The sequence below is a fragment of the Anabrus simplex genome, chromosome 2 (assembly GCF_040414725.1).
Source record: "Anabrus simplex isolate iqAnaSimp1 chromosome 2, ASM4041472v1, whole genome shotgun sequence".
Classification (NCBI taxonomy): domain Eukaryota; kingdom Metazoa; phylum Arthropoda; class Insecta; order Orthoptera; family Tettigoniidae; genus Anabrus; species Anabrus simplex.
This window is the reverse complement of record NC_090266.1, coordinates 256,262,488-256,284,522: the sequence shown is the minus strand read 5'-3', so window position 1 is coordinate 256,284,522 and position 22,035 is coordinate 256,262,488. Positions and strand designations below refer to the sequence as shown.

The following is a 22,035-nucleotide window of genomic DNA, read 5'->3' as shown; positions in this document are numbered from 1 at the left end:
ATTTCAAATATTTGTCATAATGCACTGGATCATAAAATACACAAAAGTAATCAATTTCCAGTCCCAGAACACAAAAACAATAAGTATAAGCTTGCAGGGAGACTGGTAAAATAATACAAGAACACAATGATGAGAAACCGTAACTCAGCAGCATAAAAATTGCTAGAAAAATAGTTTATTATAGGTAAAATATGATCACTTGAACTTTGCTGGTCCTATATCGAAGTACTGTGCATTTTCTTTACAATATCGACACTGATTGTCCATTCTTAGTTCATAGGTTCATACTGACAAATTTATGAAGAAATATGCAACCTAAGAAATTAGAACTTACGCTGTAAACTGTTTATGTACTCTGCTTCAAAGGAGAACATAGTTTGTACTGTTTTTCATTTGAATGTATTATACACTACATGCATGCATGTCCAACTCGTTAGCTGAATGGTCAGCATACTGGTCCTCGATTCAGAGGGTCCCGAGTTTGATTCCCGGCCGGGTAGGGGATTTTAATCGCTACTGATTAATTCTTCTGGCTCGGGGACTGGGTGTTTTGTGTCTGTCCCAACACACTCCTCTTCATATTCACACAACACAACACATTACACTACACTACACTACACTACCAACCACCACAAAAACACGCAATAGTGATTACATCCCTCCATATAGGGTTGGCATCAGGAAGGGCATTCAGTCGTAAAACAGGGCCAAATACACGTATGTGTGATGCAGTTCGCACCTGCAACCCCACAAGTGTGCGGAAAGTGGTAGGAAAAGAAGATGATACACTACATGCATGTAGTGCAAGAGTTCTTTTTAGTTCTTGTCATCTATAAGCAGCAGAACTTGCATACAGTAAAACCTGTCTGAAAAACTACTGCCATTAAGAGATCACCCTTTGTGGCAATTGAAATTTTAAAGAACCAATTTATAACTCTAAGAATGATCTCTTCGCACAGGCCAGAGTAAAGTGTAGCTTCCACCGAAGTCCCAGTCTCATCCATGGAAGCTGCTGGAGTATGGGTGGTGCTCAGTAATGACATACGGAGCACAGCCAGTGCATTTGAGTGTTATGAAAGGTGTTGCTCATAGGGTCAGTTGTGCTGCAATATCACTTTCTGGCCCAGTGGGGAAAGCAATGGCAAACTACTTCACTCCTCATCTTGCCTAGTATGCCTAATTTTGGTGCTACCATAGGTTTTTTGCTGTTTCCTTATAACCGCATAACCTTGGGTGGTGCTATTTGATGATCCAACCAGCCTCTGGGCTGATGACCTAAGAGACAGAGTGTAACCTGATACAATCTGATGTTCCTTTAAGAACAAAACATGAGATTGTTTAACAGTGTGAAATTTAATTCAATTTTTAAATGTTTTTAATACCAGTATGGTGTGTAATATTTATACTGAACTGTGTTCGAGAGACTGTAAAGCTCTTTTTATGTTACATCTTCTCTTTCTAGCACCTGTTCAAGTTCCTGTGCAATGCAGAGGTGTTGCAGGTGTTCTTTATCCTCTTTCCCTAAGACAGATTTCCGATTTGAGCTCTTGATGTTCATATCCCTGATTTTCGTTTCTCCAACAATCTCTAATTTTCCTGTAAACAGTATGAACCTGGCCTACACCCATGTTATCTTCAATAGCTTTACATTTCCCTTTGAACATATCTTGTTTCACCTCCTGTCGACCTCATTCTTTAGTCGCCTGTAATTTCTCTTTTCCCTTGTCAGGTGCTGAATTCTTGTGCAACCTTTGCTCATCCAACAAATCTAATATATCCCGAGTTATCCAGTGGTTTCTGCCAACATTCAACTTTCTTTCTAGCTCTTCAGTTGCAGCCCAAATCATTGCATGCTTCTCCTATATCTAATCTTATTCTATGTTTTACATTTAATCCTCAGTAAGTTCTTGTCTCTAAAACACTCTTACTTCTGTGTCTTCCTATTTATCATCTCCCACTTCTTGTCTTTTTTTTTTTTTTTTCTTAGCCTATATTTCATGCCCACTAAAGTGAGATCTGAACCTACATCTGCTTCTAGTAAAGTTTGATGGTATAGTAAACGATTTCTAAAATCACTCCATAACCATTTATATAATCTATCTGGTATCTGTTAGTATCTCCTGGGATCTTCCATCTCTACAGATAACTAATGTTTCTTGAACCAAATGTTTGCAAGGATTAGAATATTATTAGTGGAAAATTCTATGTCTTATTACTGTATTATTCCTTTACCCCAGTCCTATTCTCCTACAATATTTTCCTCTTCTCCCTCTCTAACAAGTGCATTTCAGTCTCCCATCACAATCTTCAACTTTTGCACACTGCAAGGAGTCTTATTTCTTCATACACTTTCTTGATTTCCTTATCATCCCCATTGCTGGTAGGCATATAAACCTGTACTATTGTGGGGGGCAGCCATTAGGCATCTATCGTGACAACTGGTTTTTAAGTTGACTTTTTTTTCATTAGTTGCTTTCAGTGTTTGGCTTTCTGCTGGTAACCTCCCAAGTCTTCCTTAATTTACCTCAAATCGCATTCTTACATTTATCACTTAAGGGAACAGATTTGTTCATTACTACCAGATACCCTGACAAACGCCATTTGTTTATCACTCCCTACATTCACAGATTGCTCGCTATCACTGGAATCCATACTCCACAATACTTAACACTGCTTAATACTTAAGTTTTTAATCTAACTTGTACTAATCCACCTATGAATGCACAGTAACACCAAGCAAACGTAGATCAGACCAGCTCAGCACAGCAAGACAAAGCAAAAGTTATATCAAACAGAGCACAGATTCTTAGCATAAGCATTTGCTTTTTGCATACCATATGTAGCAAATGCTTCTAATTCAAGATAAAACTCAAGTATAAGCAAAAGCATTTGCTACATTTCCTGCATACAGCCCAATTTGGAGCTATCCTTTAGCCAAGAACGACCTATAACGAGGACTCGCACCAGCCATACTAAACACATGCTGCTAGGTTCATATTTAAACCGGCGTCACACTTTCTGGAAACAGAAATGTCAACAGAGTGGGCAGAAGAATACCAACTTCTGTACGTACAATACCAATTTCTGTACGTCAGGAACACTGTAACAACCTTGTCATATTGTATTTAGTCACATAATTTCCCCCCGCCTTCTTCTCAAAACTGAAAAGGACAAAACTTGAGGGAGGAAAATATATATATATATATTTTTTTACAAGTTGTTTTACTTCGCACCAACACGGATAGGTCTCATGGAGACGATGGGACAGGAAAGGCCTGGGAGTGGGAAGGAAGCAGCTGTGGCCTTAATTAAGGTACAGCCCCAGCATTTGCCTGGTGTGAAAATGGGAAACCACAGAAAACCATTTTCCAGGCTGCTGACAGTGGGGTTCAAACCCACTATCTCCCGAATACTGGATACTGGCCGCACTTAAGCGATTGCAGCTTTCGAGCTAGGTGGAGGAAAATACAAGGGGCAGTCAAATGAAAACCAAACACCCGCTACGATGTGACCATGGAATGGTTTCCTTCGTAAGTAATTTCCAAATGTGTTAATACATTTATCCCACTGGGATATCAGACGATCAATTCCAGTTTTGTAGAGAGAGGTAGGTCGCTGACGGATCCACAAATGAAACTGACGTCTACGAATGTCTTTCTTCAGGTCGCCAAAAACGTGAAAATCCCAAGGTGAAAAATCTGGCTGTAAGGAGGATGTTGAAGTACTTCCCAACCAAATTTCTGAAGCGCAGCCTTTGCCATATTGGAGGTACGGGGGTGAACATTACCATGCAAAAGGAAAACTCCACCCAGCAGCATTCCAGGGCATTTTGACTTTATGGCGCATTGCAATTTCTGCAAAGTTTCAACATAACTCTGCGCACTGATTGTGGTTTTACACTCGAAGAAATCGACAAGCAGAAGGCCCCTGCAGTCAAAGAAGAAGGTCACCATGACTTTACCGGAACTTGTGTGAACAGCTTTGGATTTCTCTGGCGGGGAGAACTGCGATGTTTCCATTGTTGGCTTTGACGTTTGCTCTTGGGCTCGAAATGGTGGCACCGCGTTTCGTCCCCTGTGATGATACGGGAAAGAAACGCACACTCTCCCTCTTGGCACCGCTTCACATGACTCAGACATGACACCATTCTGTCAAACTTTCATCCCTCCGTCAGTTGATGCGGAACCCACTGCACGCAAATTTTGTGGAAATGTAAGTGATCTTTGATAATGGCATGCACAGAACCATGGCTAATGCCAACCTGAACATGAATTTCTTCCTCCGTGATTTGTTGGTTTTCCTGGATAAGTCCATCAATCATCAGGAGTCCCGGCCCCGTCCTGGGCACGCACCGTCTTGCAGTGACGTGCGTCCTTCTTGGAATCTCCTATGCCATTCGTGCACATTCATCATGGATATGCAGTATTTGCCAAACACAGCAGTCGTGCAACGAGTTCCGCATACTTCAGCGGGCTCGGCCACCAGAAAACAAACCACACTTCTCTGCTCTTCTTTGCTTCCCCTCCATTTCTACAGCTGGACGAACACACTAAACCAGTCCGTGCACCAACAAAGGCATAACCCAACAAATGCGTGCACCTGTGATTTGTCACTATGTAGATCTACCACAGCGATGGCAGTATCAATATGTAACAACAGTGTTGCCACCTCTGATGCGGAATGTGTGTTATGGCAGATGTTCGGTTTTCATTTCACTGCCCCTTATATGTGGATATTACACGACAACTACAAAAACACTTAAAAATGAGGTATACAACTTCATGTATTTATCAAATTAATATTTAAAAGCAAATTTTAAAAAACACAAAATCTGAACAGTTGCCAGACCTTTCTTCAAGCACCATGCTGTATTCACATTAAAAAGCAGCGGCAATACAGGTGAACTTAATCTTGCGGTAAACCCTAGCAAGACAAACATTGCATAATAAATTTCAGGCATAAAAACTGCGCAAATCAAAATAACCTCAGCAAGTGCGTAAATGAAATCATTGTTCCTGTCCTTTACTCTCCACAGCTTTCGTTGGAAGATGTACTGGTAGACAGATAATCTTCATCGGTGGAGTTGTTCGTATCCATTGTGCAGTCCCACAAGACATCATCCTCCAAGTCATCCATAGTGTTACATATCCCTGTCTTACTGAAGCTCTTTGTGACAATGTCTTCCATGATCAGATTCGAAGAATGAAGAATTCAAGAACACAATTGCTTGATGGCAGGTCTCTTAATGCTGCCACTTTTTGTCAGATTGCAGGAACAAGATACCATCCATTCACCATACAACCGGTGGAGATGATCTTTCAATTGTTTATTAATTAATAATTAATGCTATTTGCTTTACGTCCCACTAACTACTTTTAAGGTCTTCGGAGACGCCGAGGTGCCAGAATTTAGCCCCGCAGGAGTTCTTATACGTGCCAGTAAATCTACCGACACGAGGCTGTCGTATTTGAGCACCTTCAAATACCACCGGACTGAGCCAGGATTGATCCTGCCAAGTTGGGGTTAGAAGGCCAGAGCCTTAACCATCTGAGCCACTCAGCCCGGCAAATTGTTTATTCACTGAGACTTTAAAAAGGTTCTGTACTGACTTAATGTAGTTAAAAATTCTTAGCAAGACTTTACATTGTCCACATACTGAATACAAAAATATATACCACATACTTAGATTAATGTTTTAGCAGTCCATAATAGTAGATATGATTATAAGCTTTTGCTGTATCAAAAAACAAGGTGAAATCCTTTACATTTTGGAAAGAACTTTACTCCACATCTTCAGAAGAAAATTTAGTCTGTTCATGAGCAAGACTTCCCTAATAATGAAGGTCTGAATTTAAGAATTCTTTACTGTTGGTCTAAAGTAATCGGTACTCTCATTCATTACTAGATGGCTGGCTCAATGTGCACAACCTTCCGAGTGGAAGGTGACGATACCATCTTAGCTCCAATTATAATGTTTCTTGTCCAATCGTATGTGCATGCGAAGTAACAGCATGGGCATCAGACAAATCGGGGACAAGCGTGGTAGAAGAAATAAACAAAAATAAAAAATAAAGTGCAATGAAAGATCACCAGGATACAAGAATAGAAAGAGCTGAAGATGGTAAGAATAGCGTGTAGCAGAAAAAGCGAGAAAAATGGATGTGAGCCAGATAGGGAGAGGAGGAGGATAATGGCAGGGAAGGGAGGACGTACTACAACAAGGTTGAAAACATGGGAGTGAAAAGAAGTAATAATAATAATAATAATAATAATAATAATAATAATAATAATAATAATAATAATAATAATAAAATAATAATAATAAAATAATAATAATAAAATAATAATAATAATACCACAACAGGCATATATATGTTATGAATGTATGACCCATAACACACAGCCTAGAGTGAACCATCTGTTGAGAATATGAATCTGGAAAACACCGAAACACAGTAACAGTGGAAGGACAGGGAAGAGAACGACCTACGTAAATCCTTAATGGCTGACGACCATGTATTACATAATTGACAGCCAGTGGCCCTGTTGAAATTATTAGTATTTTTACATGTTTTACGTATTATTACATCTTTACATATTTCTGTACTTCGCATGCACATTTGATGGAACAAGAAACATCTTAACTGGACCTAAGGTGTCCTCACCTCCCACTCGGGAAGGCTGTGATAGTGAGCCAGTCATCTAGTGACGAACGAGAGTACCACACACTCTAGACCAGTGGTAAAGCGTTCTTAAGTTCAAACCATTATTAGGGATGTCATACTTGTGAACAGACAAAATCATCATCTGAAGACACGGAGCTAAGCTCTCTGCGAAATGTAAACTATTTCGCCTTGTTTTCTGACAAGGCAAAAGCCCAAAATCTTACTATCATGTATAGACCACTTAAATTAAATGGTCCATACAGTTATGTCTGATGGACACGTTTTGACCTATGCTAAATTCATCTTCAGCTTTTAATACAAATGGTAAACACACACACTCAAAAAACATTAGATCCATATAAATATGTGTATGAGGGACCATTTATGTATATTTTTGTAATGAATAAGTGGACAAAATATGTCAAAATATGCCAAGAATTTTTAGCTTCAATTAATACGCTGAGTGCACCCTTTGCATGATTTGCCTTACTTTGCAGCATATCAAAATAAAGAGGAGTTTAGCCCGTGTTATCAATTTGAGAAGGAAGAAAATAATTTTCACATCTATCTTTGATGAAGAACATATAAAATTCTATTACTTTGTCCGTGTAATCACGCAGTAGACACTGAGCCAGCGTGGCTCATCTTTGCAAACTAAGTCCACATCGTCACATAAAACAAACACCCCATTCCATCGCCTTCAATTGCAAACTTGTAGTGCCAAGTTTTTCGCATCATCCCTTGATTTTATCTGCATCATTTCATACAATACATCAATGCAGTCATTTCTCAGTACCACTACATAGCCAAGCAATTACTTCTTGACCCCGGGAAATTTTCAGCACTTTGGGCCATGAAATTGACACGTTGGATTTAGCTTTTGTTAAATCTCCTTTCTGAGCCTGCCAATAGTGAATAATTTTGGTTCTTCACCAAAATCTCTTCTTGTGCACTTGATTCTGTTATTTTCTGCAAAATAAACAACTAAGCTTAAACCGCGCAATGTAATTACTATTCTTTCGTCCCATTTTGCATGTCACTTTACAACTCACTCGTTTTGCTGCTATAATAGAGTGAAATGCAGCTGCTTGTTTCCTTATCTCTTGTCCCGCCCAGAGACAGGACGGAGTAGAAGGTAACTGGAAGGGATGGTTAATGGCCTTGGATTTTCCGTTCACAGAGGTATTTATAGATGCTTGGAATCCAGGAAACAGGCTAGTTAGGTGCATGGGATGGTCAATTACTTACCAAAGATGATAGTGGAAATTATGCAAAAACAAAAAAAACACACACAATGCAAGATTAATAAGATTCAGAAAAATATGTCCTGAAAATTCCTGCTTTTTTTTTTTTTTTTTTTTTTTTTTTTTTTTTTTTTTTTTTTTTGCTACTGGCTTTACTAACAAAAAAAAATTCTAGGGAAGATCATGTACAGAGGGGGAGGGGGCACATTATGGGAGTAAATACAGTAAATAATATTGACGCAAGTGCGATAACAGGTATACCTTGAAAACAATATTTTCTCACCCATGGGTAACTAATCCAGATATAGAGCTCGAATTATTATTATTATTATTATTATTATTATTATTATTATTATTATTATTACCAGTACTTGTATGTATGGCTATGAAGTGATGTACATCCATTTAGTATCATTATTATTATTATTATTATTATTATTATTATTTACATAGTTGAATGATCGTATTGTGTGTGAAACGTGTTGTACATAGACACTGATATCAGTCCCGTTAATGTAAATACCTGTAAATTAATATTATAATGTATTACCTACATACATAAATTGTAATCCATACTGGTGAAACACACTATAACTTCCAGAATGGTATAGACACGAGAGCAATTGAGAATATTCTGTACATTATAAACTGTGTATTATGCACTCTAGAATTTTCACGAAGATATATTGTGTAATGTAACTTTCTAGAAACCTGGCCAGGCACCTACATAAAAAGACGATCTTGAAGGTGAAGTTAGTTCTTGGTTGGAGAGTTACTGACAGTCGGTTATTGGAAGTTAGTTGTTTAGTAGAATTATGGTGTAGCAAGTATATATCCTGGGTGATATGCAATATTTGCAGTCTCCATACTGAAATACGCAGTCATCTGTTTTCAACTGTGTTTCAAAATTGTAACCTCCATATTGAAGTGTTGGCAGTTGTTTTTAATAATGAGGCTTTGTTGATATTCTCTAAGTGAAGTGTTTTGATACTGTGATTAAGGTTATGTGTGTGTTAATTTGTGAATATATGTGAATAAAATTAATTGTACCAACTGACAGCATCTCATGTCCATCTGTGTGGATACGTTAGTATGTAAATAAAATGAATTGTACCAACTGACAGCATCTCGTGTGCATCTGTGTGGATACGTTAATATCCACACCCAAATTTTCAGAACCAAATTTTGAAAAATACCATATATTCTTGCATAATTAATGCCCTTGCACAATTTACACATCCCTATATTTCTGGGTCCAAAGTGGAGAAAAAGAAACGTTCACGTATTTGACGCACTTCTTCGAACATCCGTCATGCAGCTTCGAATGTGTTTCGAAATAAAGATGTCAACTACTCAAGTAGCAGCCTTCCTATTGCAAAATCGGGCATTCCAAATACTGGGCAGCGTGCTGTTATCAGTTGATAGAAAATACCACTGCACTAATTCAGTCAGAGAATCAGTCCAGAAGAGACTAGTGACACTCTATTCCAGTCTGGTACAAACATATTTTACAAGTGTTTCGGGTACGGTAAAAAAAGAGTATCAGTAGTGATGAAGTGAATACTTTGGTATTTGCATATGATGTGGTGATTTGGGGAAAGGGAGAAAAGGAAGTACAAAGGAGACTGGACATTCGGAATGAAAATCCGACGGAGTTTGGAATGGTAACTGGTAAAACGAAAACTGTAGCATACCTGCCAACTTTCGAAAAGAGAAATCCGGAAGATCCTTAAGCGAATTCTTTTTAACAACACGCGCATGCGTAATAGTCTTGAGACATAATGAAAAAGGATGGCAAGGTGGGGGGGATTATAAACTTTACTAATACAAGTCAAATACAGTAGAACCTCGATGCATCGTTGCCGGAACTGTCGTTTTCCCGTATTCATCGTTGAATTTATTCGGTCCAAAAAAATGTTCCATATAAACCAATGTTAAATTTCCCCAGATCCATCGTTTCTCGAACTATCGTGTTATCCCATCGATCGTCGAAAAGTTATTTGTCCTCAGTCACAATTTTCCCGCATTGATCGATCATACGTAAGAAAAATATACGCAACATTTTTTTGAATTTAGAGGGATTGCTCAATACTCTTAGCATATAATAGCGGCAACCTGTTGCGAGAATGTACAAGCAATTCGGAGTTGCTAGTCTTGAACAAAGATCTTGTAGGCTGGAGTGCTGGGCGCAGGTAATTCACGCGCAACCTTACTAGCCTCGTGGTGCCAACGCTTCTCCTCGATCTACTAACTGACCCCTAGAAGTATTTTTATTTACAAGAATTGAAACGTAGACAGAGTAAAATTCAAATTTGCCACCATTTTCTGCGTTTGTATAGGCTGGCTAGTGCTGCCAACTTCGTTGAAAAAAGAGAAAATCGCGCAGTGCGCCAGATTTGTTTTAATTACTCACAGGATGATTAATCACGTCACCTTGTGGAGTGTGTGGGATGCTAGAGGCCTGTTAACCGCTTTCCTGCCTTCTGCCCAATAGTCTTGTTACAAGCCGGACCTAACCAAGCCAGACCAATAATCTTTTCTCAACCGAGCTCGATAGCCGCAGTCGCTTAAGTGCGGCCAGTATCCAGTATTCGGGAGATAGTAGGTTCAAACCCCACTGTCGGCAGCCCTGGTTTTCCGTGGTTTCCCATTTTCTCACTAGGCAAATGCTGGGGCTGTACCTTTATTAAGGCCACGGCCACTTCCTTCCCACTCCTAGCCCTTCCCTGTCCCATAAGACCTATCTGTGTCGGTGCGACGTAAAGCAACTAGCAAAAAAAAAAATCTTTTCTCATAGCATAGTCTTGTAACTAGTTCCTAAGTTGGCAGCTTCGCTCAAGCCGCTGTGACATCATTCGAGATGCACCATGTTGAATTTCTAACCTCTGTGACATCGTCTGAGCTGAGCTGCGGGAGCCGCGCCGTGTTGGGTATCTAACTATCGTTCGGAAAGAGTCTACAGAATCATTTCCCAAATACAGGTTATCGCCGTAATATCCATGTATATATTTAATTTGCAATATGAGAACTGAACTTAAAGGTTTTCAATTATTACGAAATGTGTAAAGAATAGTGAAACAAAACGGCATAGAAGTCAAGCTTTTTATTTTCACCTCATAGGCCTACATCATGGTAGCAATATTTTGCTACTGTTATGTACAGTATGAGCTAAATGGTTAGCATGTGTTAGCCTTTCGTTCAAGGGGTCTCGATTGGGTCGAGGATTATAACTTTCCTTGGTTAATTCCAATGGTTCGAGGCTGTCTGCCGAATTAAACATTAGAATTCATCTTAAATAGGGCCGCATTTTAATATGCGCGTAGACCGCCTATTATGCGACAACTCGACAGATATGCACCCGGCTCCGGAGGCCACGCGCCATAATTGTTGTCCTTATAATAATAATAATAATAATAATAATAATAATAATAATAATAATAATAATAATAATAATAATAATATATTTACATAACGAAAATGTCCCAATACAGTATCCGAATTTTATTATTTTGCTTTCCCCCTATTTTTATGTTGCCTGCACTTATAGTTTTCCCACATCCATCATCATTTTCCCCCTGCCCCCTGAAAAATGATGCATCGAGGTTTTACTGAGTATGTTATGATCAACCCTGAAATTAAATACACGAAGTTACATCTTGATGAGTGCTCATCTGTTTTCACTTTACACTAGGAACACTTTCCGTGATCGTATAAACCAAGGAAATTAAGCAGAACATGCCTCACGAAAAGATTGATAATATCGTTTCTCAGTAACTCATTACGAACACCATTAAAAATAATAAATCACTTAGAAATTCGTCACACAATTACACGAGTTTCAGAACTACCGCCAATGTTACACACGCACACAAACAAAGCCTTTCAGCTGCTACGAAGTACGACACAGTTACTAAAGTTGTTTTATATAAATTCATAGCCTGCTACTTGTTTGGGAACATCTGATTGAATGAAGTAGCAGTTGAGGTCGAACAGGTGACAAAAGCACATTGATAATCGATAATGTCGAATTTCGAACACTGCATCTCGTATTACCAGCTACTATCGAAAGTCAAACAAATCCAACTTAACTGCAGAAAGTGGAACCAAACGCGGATATTCAAAATCCGTACATTTTATGGAAAAACCGGAATACTTGGCAGGTATGCTGTAGTCATGTACTGTGGAAAAGAGAAGCCAAGTGAACATAGACGGAGAACGGTTAGAGAATTTACAACAGTTTACATATCTGGGTAGCATTATTAATTGAAGTTATGATATCAACCCAGAAATTAATAACAAAGTAAAGGTACAGCATTTTATCATCAAGTCAGAGAGCTTTTATGGGATGACAAAGTACCCAAGAGAACAAAATTAGCATTATATAAACAGTATTTCATACCAGCTGTAACATACGGACTAGAAACGCTGGTAACTAATAAGAGACAAGATAGCAAGATCCAAGCAGTAGAAATGAAATTTTTAAGAATATCGCTTAAAAAGACAAGAAGAGATAGAATTCAAAATATTAAAAACAATATCGAACCGTTAGTACGGAACATACAGAAAGCAAGACTGAGATGGTTCGGACATGTAAAAAGAATGGGAAAGGAACGGGTAGCAAGAAGGGAATTGGAAAGAGGAGTTAAGGGAAACAGACCAGTTGGAAGACCGAGAAGAAGGTAGATGGATCAGATTCGGAAGGACATTAGAGAAGCTAGAGTGGATGTGGCGGAAGTAATGGAGCAGGAAAAGTGGAAGGACAGAAAGGAGTGGAGGAGGCTTGTTAACCATACCCGGGTGACAGGAGTGGGAAATTGATGACGATTATTATTATTATTATTATTATTATTATTATTATTATTATTATTATTATTTTGGGTACAGGACATGAGTTTTCTGTAATCTCAAGATTGTTTGTTAGTCCACAGTGAGCAAGAATTTGAGTAATACTGCATCATATAAACTTGCAGTGATCAGTTACACCGAAACATACAGGCATATGGCAGTGGGCCGCAAGTATTCAGTGTCCAAATGCAACTTGCGCTACTGTGGTAACAGAGAAGCACACTTCAAGCGACCAAAAAGTCTTGCAAATGCGGCAAGTTTCTGAAAGTAGAGCAGGATCTGCTTAAATATATGATTTAGTTACGCATTGCTGGATAAGCCGGTTCTCACGAAATGCTGTATTTCGAAGGACAAGAAATAGCTGCTGCACATGGAATCAGTGTCTCGGATTTGAAGGTTAGCCGTAGCTGGATGATTAATTTTATGAGGAGAAATGGAGTTTCTCTTCGACGAAGAACAATATTATGCCGAAAAATGCTGAATGATTTCAACCAGAAAGTAATTGATTTTCATCACTTTGTGATTGAGAAGCGTGAAAAATAAAGGAATATTTGTTCTCCAAATAGGAACCGCAGGTCAGACGCCTATCAGTTTCCATATACCACAAAGTCGAACAATCGACAAGAAAGGGACGAGTGTTATCGTACGCACTAATGGAAGCAAAAAATAGCGATGTATTGTAATGCTTGCTGCAACAGCCGATGGCAGAAAACTTCCACCTTATGTTGTTCTAAAACGAAAAACAATGCCTAAAGTAAAATTTCCGCATTCGTATCCAAGGAAAAGGGTGGATAGACACGTCACTCATACAAGATTAAATACAAACAGTTTGGGGTTTTTGCCAGTATGTCATTATGTACTTGCATGAATTGTACTTTTATTAGTTCAAGTTTATTTCACTTGAAGTCATATTATCAGCTCTTAATGGGAGGAATATTTTCCAAAGTCGGTACTTCAAACCCACGTGTCTAACTTACCTATGTACCGGTACCTTATTCGACTTTTCAGAAAAAATCTCACACTAGAATTTTACACCAAATGATGATAACCGCAAATGAGTTGAACTAATTGTGTATAGTTTATTTTTTAAATGTAAATGAATTGTAAATAATTTTTAAATATCCTAAATCCTTGAATAATTTACGCATCCGAAGTTTTCGCCTGTATTTTTCGTCAAAAAAGTGTGTTAATTACACGAGCAAACATGATATTCAGTGATTATTTGAAAATATATGGTATATATGTCTGCAAGTATTTGAAAATCTCACAACACGTTAAAAGGATTTGGTATACTATCTAGCGGTTTACTTCAAAATTAATATACCTGTTAGCAGGTGGCAGAGGCTGACCACCAGGACCTCGGGGTGCCTGTTGCTGCTGTTGCTGCTGTAGTTGAGCTGTTCCATACTTGCCAATTCCCAACATCTCTTGGATTTGTTTAGCACTAAGGTCTTTTGTACCTCGAAACACATAGCTCTTCGAACAACCCTCACAGCCTAGTTCGTGAACATGCACCATCTTGCCAAATGTGATTAGCCCAATAAGAGCATTTGGAGGCAGAAGACTCAAGGACATTTGCAGGGAATCCTTAAGTGCACCAAGTTCTTCATCATCCACACAAGTATCCACTACCAATAGGAAAATGGGAGGTAAGCACTGGGATCGCTGTAAACACACAAAAACAAAATATTTCAAAACATAGATCAATAAAGGATATATATTTTACTTTCTCACTAACTTCCACCCTCTATTATTAAATGAACAATTCAAGAATTCAGCAAATCATATTTCTAATTAGATGTAAAAAATTATGATGATGCTTGTTGTTTAAAGGTGCCTAACATCTAGGTCATTTGGCTCTTAACAGTACAAGGTGGAATAAAATGCAATGATAATTAAAATTTTAAAATGTATCCACTGATGAGAATTTAAAACAAATTATGATGAGAAACGATTATGAATTTAAAATATCAGTGGATCTAATCGGCAATGCCTTATTTTGTTATAAAATTATAGTGAAAACAGAATAAGATAGAATAAGGCATTGTTTAGAAGTGCAATTATATATATCCTTCAAATTAAAATACCCATTAAAATACACCAAACAAACAGAGCCAACAGAATAAAATATAGTTAAAAATAAAATAAAATTAAAAGCAGATGAAAACATAATTTTTATACACGCTAAAACACGCCATTACCACTCATAAAACAGATTACTAATTCTGCTGACTGTTAGTCATCTCGAAGGATGAGGGAGATGGTACTCGGAAATTTTAGACTACGGTGCAGATTGGCCAGTTCTAAGCACTCCGTAAACATGTGTACCATGGTAAGTTAGCCGCCACAAGTAAACACCGGTGGGCGGGGGCTTCTCGCTTCATTAAATTGCTATAGCCGATCCAAAGAAGATATTATATCATTGCTTCTCTCTGAGAAACCTGAAAGGAAGTCTTCCATACCTTCGTAGTTCCTTTTATCATTCTCAGCTTATCTGGAAGAGGAGTTGCCAGCCACTCCACCTCCTGATGGGCCATAATCAAATGTCTCAGCTGAGAAAAAAATATCACTCGCTGGAACCTTGTAAGGCAACAAGGGCAATGTGACCGCCTCCTTGACAGCCCTCTCCGCTAACTCATTTCCCGCTGCACCTATCTGGTTTGGGAGTCAAAGGAATGTGATTCTGCTGCTACCACCCCAACACTTGCCCAGCAGGTCCTCGATCTGCTGCACCAGAGGGTGCTGAGGAAAATGTACATCAATAGGTTATAAACTATTAATTTCATTTTTGTTCCGTATTGAAGTGCAATTATAAGAAATAAATTGACCTTTTCAATACAATATACCGGTATGAAGTAAATTATATTACATCAGTCTTGGGACTAGTTTCAGCCACTTGGTGGCCATCTTCAGCCAAATAAAAATTAAACATGTTATGTGATACCTAAAACATAATATGTATAACAGACAAAGAATGTTGCAAGAATAATTATAACATTAAAATACATATAACAACAAAAATTATGGTTATGATCTTCTTGTCATAATATGAATGTCTTTGAGTTGACTTAGGACCTCAGGCAAAGAAGTAAATCTGAAAATGATAGCCAGAATGAGGAATGAATAAACATACAGAACAGAAAATAAATAGGAGAAAAATTATTTATGAGACGCAACTCTAATGTCTGATGTAGAACGAGCACTGACTTGCTGGAGGAAGCAGGCAGGCCATGTAAACAAAGGAGTGGATACGGAACAAGCACTGACTTCTTGTAGGAAGCAGGCAATGTAAACAAAGGAGTAGATAAGGAGGGGAGGGGAGGGGGTAAAGAAGGGTGGGGAGGGGAGAAGGAGACAAGGAGTGTCTAAGGTGGGTTTGAAGGATGCGAAAAGAAAGACTGCTGCTGAAAGGGGAATTTAAAGAGATTATAAAAGAAAGAATTATTTTTATCTGAGACATTATTACTAAAGATAGAAATTAAAAGGTCAAATAAAACATTTGATTCCTCTGAAATTTCATTTGGATTGAAGTTAGGATTAAAAAACTGTTCCAGAGGGATAAAACAATTTTCCGTAATATTGAGCAGGGGGCCTTTTTGTATAACTTTGGGAATTTTCATGTCTTGGTTGATATTAGTGAACTTATGGTTAGTATCAACCATGTGCTGTCCCATGACCGAAAATCTGTTATATTTCAGGGCGTTAACATGCTCTAAGTATCTTGTATGGAAGGTCCTGCCTCTTTGACCGACATAAGATGCGTTACAATCATTACAAGCCTATGAACACCTGACTTGGTGAACTTATTGCTATGATTATTGGAATTGGTATTGTGTTAAATATCTGTTTCTGTTACAAGTTTTGAAGGCTATTTTGATGTCATGCTTTTTAACCTTTACCACTCGTCTGTCGGGTGAGGCCCGACATTACGATATTCCCATTCCGGTCGCATGTCGGGGGAGACCCGACATGGCATTTTATCGCCCACCGCTCGCCTGCCGTCTCTTAGCTGACAAAATACATGATGATATACTGTACTGCCATCCTTTGGTTCCGCGTGGGACTTTGTAGAATCCAGATACTATTCGACAGTAGGTCAAAAATCTATTATTCAGATGGCAGTGTAGCCGTCAGTTGTCCACTCTCGCACATGAAAGCTCGAGCGATAGTAAACAAACATGATCGCCATGTGCTCTTCTAGTCATATATATGTTGTATATGTCACGCAAAACACAAAACCACAGTATTTTTGCACCTCTGCTCCTAATGAATATATCTAATAGCATTTCAAGATGCCTAAAAGTGAACTGACGATGGTCGGTTTGTGTACCGTAACCCAACATGTACCTGATGCTGACGGCTGGCACAATTATCAACAGATTTAGATTTCAAGAAATTGCCGTTTACAGTGGTTTCAGCCTACAAACTACCGCGAAGTATGAAAACAGAGACTGAATAGAGTTTTTCAATTGCTTTTTAGCGATAATTTGTACACTAAATTATTAACGAAACCAAGTGGTATGCGATAACGATAATAATAATAATAATAATAATAATAATTTGTCTTAAATTCCACATATTGCTTTTATTTGCTCCAGTATAGCTTGCTGTAAATGTGTATAGCCTAACTACATCATTTAAAAGCAAGTGCTATCTCCAGAATCGTGAAAGATGAATACAGGTCATATAAGATAAAAATGTACATTTAAAATACGAGTAGTAGAGGCAACACAGAGAACTTTAATTCGAGGGGTAAGGGTTAAATATGTTTGTGATTTGGTAGACTTTTTTTTTTTGCTATGGGCTTTACGTTGCACCGACACAGATAGGTCTTATGGCGACGATGGGATAGGAAAGGCCTAGGAGTTGGAAGGAAGCGGCCGTGGCCTTAATTAAGGTACAGCGCCAGCATTTGCCTGGTGTGAAAATGGGAAACCACGGAAAACCATTTTCAGGGCTGCCGATAGTGGGATTCGAACCTACTATCTCCCGGATGCAAGCTCACAGCCGCGCGCCTCTACGCGCACGGCCAACTCGCCCGGTGATTTGGTAGACTTGTTTATTATTAAATGTAAAAGTAAATAAAAAATTGTTGTTTATTCCTTCTTTTGCTAAGATGGTTTGAAGGTTGGTGTTTATTTTTATTAATGATTTTCTCTATAAAGGAGCTGTTGTAGCCATTAAATTTAGCTATACTGCAAATTGTGTTTAATTCGTTTTTAAGTTTTTTTTAGACAGTGGGGTGCAAAAATTGCAGTTTACCATACTATGGTCTGTCTGTCTGTCTGTCTGTCTGTCTGTCTGTCTGTCTGTCTGTCTGTCTGTCTGTTAGGTCATCAGCCCAGAGGCTGGTTGGATCCTCAAATAGCACCACCAAAGGTTATGCGGTTATAAGGAAACCACAAAAACCAATGGCAGCACCAAAATGAGGCGTACTAGGCGAGACGAGGAGTGAGGTAGTTTGCCATTGCTTTCCTCACTGGGTCAGAAAGTGCTATTGCAGCACGACTGACCTTATGAGCAACACCTTTCATAACACTCAGATACACTAATCGTGCTCTGAATGTCATTACTCAGCACCACCCATATCCCAGCAGCTTCCATATTGTCACAGCCATGGATGAGACTGGGACTTCAGTGGAAGCTACACTTTACTCCGGTCTGTGCCAAGAAATGGATACAAAAGTACTGTATCCACCATGAAACGGGAGCAGGCAAACCATACTATGGTGTGCTGCATATTTATGGACATGTGGGTGCATGGAATCTTGATAGACTGTGTTAGCAGTTTGCGCTAGTTTTCTAAAAGTCTCGTAGCTCAATGAACCAGGTTGTCTGATTGTTACATCTAAATAATTGAGCTTTTTATCATTCTCTGATTCCAGGTAAACTTGATATGTGGGTCAATGTGATTAAGATTGGATAGAGTGGTGATGGCATCGGTTGCACTTTCATTCATGATCACAAGAGTGTCATCCACATATCGTGTCCAAAATATCTAACATTACTGAAGATGATGATGTTATTGTTACAAATATAACTCCATCTACTCTAATTTATCTTAAACACACACACACACACACACACACACACACACACACACTCTCTCTCTCTCTCTAACCAGTTATGAATGACCACACACTAATTACCAGTCTATTTACAAATCTCTATACTGTACACACAGTAGGAGGTCTAGCCCGCCCATCTACCTGCAGACGCTCAAGCCTCATTTTCAGTTCCCCAAGTCCAGTCAATCAACTCATACAGCGGCTGTGCATAGGTAGCTGAATTTGAACACAGTATCAGTGGCTATACAACACACGACGACTGTTTATTGGTTCGAACTTCAATGATAGTCCGGTACTTCACACAATCACAAGAAGTGAATGACAATCAGCAACAGCTCAACAGTATCCAACAGCAGGGCAATATTCACGACAGCAAATATTAACCCATGTCCAATTATCCTCACATCCACGATAACTGCTTCAATCGCTGATTCACAGCGGTCCTCAAAAAACACACACACACAGTACTCCTAAGGCAGTACACAGTCTTTCGTTCTGTCGCCTCCAGTTTCACACACACTGGTCTCTCCGACACAACAACAACAACAACAACAACTCCTGGTTCAGACCTCAGTGAGACACTAGCGACAGTCAACACCAACACAACCAATACTTAGTTGTGAACCAACACCTCCGTCACCCTCAGCCCAGCCACCGAACCCCAACTCACTGAGCGTCACACTGGTCCCACCTCGGAGCCCAACTGTCGCTCACTCTAACACTGACTGCCACATGTAGTCCAACACTGACTGACTTTCCGGGGCTCATCACGATGTTACTGGATGCAGAACATACCGCTGAATCTCAAAGAAACTCACAGGTAAGCCGGTCGCCGAGAACAATACATGGGAAGGCCGGCTGGGAGATTCTAGGTTGTCTGAGTCACCAGCCCCTTCCTGGAAATACCTAAAGGAGCTACCACGGGACTGACACATAACATTATTAATTTTGGTGTGTTCTAAATGATCCAGATAGATTTCAGCTAGGATGCCTGATGCCAGCGATCCCATGGCTAACCCATTTTGCTGATAAATGGTATTGTCAAATGTGAAATAATTGTTATTCAAAACCCCTTTTAGAATAGAGATGAACTCTTGAATTTCTAGTGGGCTCAGGCCACTGTGTTTATTTAAATTGTTATGAATAATGGGACATATTTTTGAAATCTGGATGTTTGGGTACATGTTAACAATATTGAAGGAATGGAGAGAATAATTTGGTTGAATAATAACATGATTTTCTTTTGCAACCAACTCATTAGTATTTTTAATGGAATTCCCACATTTAAAAAAATGGTAATTTCTTTTGAGGAAATGTTGGACGAACTGTGAAATTTTATACACAGAACTGGGTCTGTAATTAATGATGGGTTGGATAGGAACATCAGTTTTAGATTTTACAGAGATCAAGGACTCTCTACACTGCAGAAAGTGCTGGCATTCATTGGACAGTGCATAAGGCAGACCTTCAAGAATAGCACAGAGCTCTGCTATGTACACACTACAGGTTTCCAATAGAGAGAAAAAAACCTCTTATTATTGACAATGAATGCACAGCCTACTTTTACTTCTGCCCTCGAACCATCCGTGTAAACAATTACTGAATCTGGATACCACCCAACAATGGAAAAGAAGAGCCCCCGATATATGGAGGGATCCATGTTCTTTTTGGGCCACCATGCACATCCAGGATTATTTCAGGTCGGCATATTAACCACGGAGGTACCTTATTTGGTCGTCTTTCTTGCTATTTGCTTTACGTCGCACCGACACAGATAGGTCTTATGGTGACAATGGGATAGAAAAGCCCTAGGAGTGGGAAGGAAGCGGCCGTGGCTTTAATTAAGGCACAGCCCCAGCATTTTCCTGGTGTGAAAACTGAAATCCATGGAAAACCATCTTTAGGGCTGCCAAATGTGGGGTTCGAACCCATTTTCTCCCTGGTGCAAGCTCACAGTTCTGCGGCCCTAACCGCACAGCCAACTCACCGGTTTCTTTGCACATTTGGCTTTTACGTGACGCACGTGTGGCTCCCATGATAACTTACTATTCGAAAGGAGCCCAACTATGGGAAGAGTGACACTCACTAAATAAAGCTCAGGATGGGGGTAACGAGTGCACTTCCAGCAGAAGTAAACAACAGAGTTCTTTGCCATTGAAATCCGAAAGCCATGTTCAAAGGTCCACTGCTCCACTCTCCTAACAGCTTGCTGTAACTGTTGCTCTGTGACTTCCATAGGTGAACTATAATGCAGAGCAAAATCATCTACATACAGCGATGGTATACTGCTGAACCAGCTGCAGCGACAATAAAGTTGATTGCAATCACGAACAAAGTGACATGGAGAACCAATCCTTGTGGGACTCCATTTTCCTGAACATAATATTGTGAATATGCCCTTCCTATTCGGACTCAGAATAGACAAAGGGATAAAAACTTTGCAAAAAAAAAAAAAAAGTTACCTTGGAAATTCTATTGATGCAAGACTGTCATGACAGCGAGTCATAATACGCCCTTCCATCCCTTATTATGGAACGAATGAAAACTAGCAAGCCTTGACCCCACGACGTCCAAGAGGGAAAGGTGTAGAAAATTGTACCTAAATTAAAAGAGAAGTGTATTCCAGTGTCAAGAAGAAATAGTGCTTTAAGAATTGATGTAGCGAGCAAGTGTGTAGCGATCATATTTGAGTGTATTCGAGCATTACTTAATGCATAAAATTCAGTATGAAGCAAAAGCCTTAGTGAAAGCAGAAGACCAGTGTTGTGTGTAACAATGTGAAACAGAATCTCCAGTCAGCAGGCACCAGTACAGGGACTTAGAACGCAAAATGAGGCCCTGACGGATAGTTCTCGAAAATATTGGAAGAATACAAACGCAGTATTTTGACGCTGTAGAAAAATACATTAGTCAACTAGCTTCTTTAACAGAGCTGCTCAGCTGGGCGCCCACTAAGGCTATCCCAGTGCGTCCAGGTTGGCCTGAAGTAAAAGTGGGCAGCTTACGTAGCACGCGTACATGACAGTGAAGTGGGAGAGCGAATACACTTGTCAGGGAAGTGAAGCAGTGTCGTTCAATTGTGACTATGAAGCTCTCCTCCACTATTCAATGAAATGTTTATTCCAATAGAGTTTTAAATATAAAGAAAATATACAATGCTATAATCACAAGAAAACTGACCTTTTCAACATATTCCAGTTTGATCTATACTGT

At 39.2% G+C, this 22,035-nt stretch overlaps 1 protein-coding gene across 3 annotated transcripts in view; it reads right to left on the bottom strand.

Moving 5' to 3' along the window:
• The window catches only part of Sec23 (transport protein Sec23), a 286,316-nt gene that overhangs the window by 159,741 nt on the left and 104,540 nt on the right, over positions 1-22,035 (bottom strand). For all 3 annotated transcript variants that reach the window (XM_067140550.2, XM_067140551.2, XM_067140552.2), the window contains exon 5: positions 14,079-14,419. In XM_067140550.2, the coding sequence (XP_066996651.2) occupies positions 14,079-14,419 (341 nt within the window). The remainder of the gene's footprint in view (positions 1-14,078; positions 14,420-22,035) is intronic.